Source organism: Myotis davidii, unplaced genomic scaffold (genome assembly GCF_000327345.1).
Source record: "Myotis davidii unplaced genomic scaffold, ASM32734v1 scaffold1476, whole genome shotgun sequence".
Classification (NCBI taxonomy): Eukaryota; Metazoa; Chordata; class Mammalia; order Chiroptera; family Vespertilionidae; genus Myotis; species Myotis davidii.
This window is the reverse complement of record NW_006287253.1, coordinates 429,549-431,244: the sequence shown is the minus strand read 5'-3', so window position 1 is coordinate 431,244 and position 1,696 is coordinate 429,549. Positions and strand designations below refer to the sequence as shown.

The window sequence follows — 1,696 nt, the reverse complement described above, 5'->3', positions numbered from 1 at the left end:
GGACGATACTTGGAGATCCTCGGCATCAAATCAACAGCACTCACACCTGCACATCCCACACCTCCCTCAGACCCGCATGTTCCCGACCCAACAGGCTCCACGGGGCGCTTCGGAAAAGGGAGGCCCAGGCCCTCCCACACGTGGGTGAGAGCCACCCCCGGCGCCCGGTGTGAGCTCGGACGGAGGAGGGAACCTGCAGAAGCTCCTCCTCTTGGGCCCAACCTGAGTTTGCACAGCCCCTTCCAGGCTATGTCAGCACTGCCTTCCTGGAAACACCTCGGGGCGGTGGAAAGGCGGTGGCTGAAGGCTGGACACCGGCCCTGGTCCCGGCGGGACAGCAAGCTGACAGGGACTGTGACATACACCCGTGCTCAGCCCCCATAGTCTTGTCCAAGGCCTTCCGTGAGCTGGCCCAGGACTTGGGTTGCACTCGGGGCTTCCCAGTCAGATAGAGAAGGAAGTCACTGCTCTACGAGGTCAGGGTGACAACTTTCGGTGCGTCCCCGGGCAGTGTTTACCCAGCGCTTCCCAATCGGCCCAAGAACAGGACGTGACCATGCACCCACTCGGGGGTGGGATGGGGGGACAAAGTGGCACCTGCTCTTCTCTCCGTTTCTCTCTCCTCCGGGGTTTTCTGGGCTGCAGACCCCAGGGCAGGAGTCTCTGCCCAGCAGGACACCTCTCTCCGTGGTCACTGGGCCCCAGAGGGCTCTGGGAGCCCCAGCCCCGGCAGCCTACCTTCTCACAGCTGCTGAAGGCGTACTGCGACCTCCTGCTCCTGCTCCTGCAGAGGCTGCTGCTGCTCCGCTGGAGGCTGGGGACCCGGCCCAGGTCTGCCACCCTCCTGGGCTGCACCCCGAAGCCGTCCTCCTGCATGGAGCCCGCTTTCAGGGCCGAGGGCTCCATCCTGACGGCCAGCTCCAGCCTCCACGGTCTCCCGCCTCCCACGACGGGCGCTGTTCAGCCTGGCTAGGCGAGGGTTCAGGGAACACGCCGGGGAGGGGGCGCTGAAACACACAGAGGAGAAAAGAGGCAGGTGTCCTGAGTGGGCCCGTCGGGTTCCTGGGGTGGAGCCCGGCCGTTTCTCCGTCTGCCCTGAACCCTGTCCCTCAGTTGGGGTGCCTGGGCCGTTTGGAAGCACAAGCACATCCCGAGGCCCCAGGCCCGTTCCTATGGTGACAGCTCAGGTCAGTGTGAAGGGCCAGTGAGAGAGCTCCACCCGCACCCTCCACTCAACATGTCCAGCCACACCCAGGAGCCAGGCCCGGGAGGGAACTGGCCCGTCACATGGTGCACACACCACATCCTGTCTCCGCGCTCCTAACGTCTGTCCACTACTTTCATTTTCCAAAAAGGAAAAGACCCTACTAAGCACAAAGTGGTTTCGAATTGAGGTACAGCTCTCCACCCACGAGACAAGTCCCTAAAAGGAACAAGTCTCCTTTTCTCAAACCCTTTGTTCCGGGTGCTAATGCCACCGTCGCCATCACTGAGGCCACAGTGAGCAGCGCAATGATTTCTGGAAAGCCATGATGCTGGAGATCACATTCTAGAACGTCACCCCCAAGTCACCCCACAACATCATTCCAAGTCACCCCACATCACCCCATAACGTCACCCCCAATTCACCCCACTATATCACCCTCAAGTCACTCCACAACGTCACCCCCAAGTCACCCGTCACCCCACAACATCA

General features: G+C 61.7%; 1 protein-coding gene across 1 annotated transcript in view; it reads right to left on the bottom strand.

The window, feature by feature from the left end:
• The window catches only part of TRPM2 (transient receptor potential cation channel subfamily M member 2), a 42,137-nt gene extending 41,175 nt beyond the window's left edge, over window positions 1-962 (bottom strand). The window contains exons 1-2 of the mRNA XM_015560832.1: window positions 739-962; window positions 204-208 (exon numbers count right to left, since the gene is read on the bottom strand). Of these exons, the coding sequence (XP_015416318.1) occupies window positions 204-208; window positions 739-906 (173 nt within the window). The 5' untranslated portion in view covers window positions 907-962. The remainder of the gene's footprint in view (window positions 1-203; window positions 209-738) is intronic.
• Window positions 963-1,696: the final 734 nt, after the last annotated feature.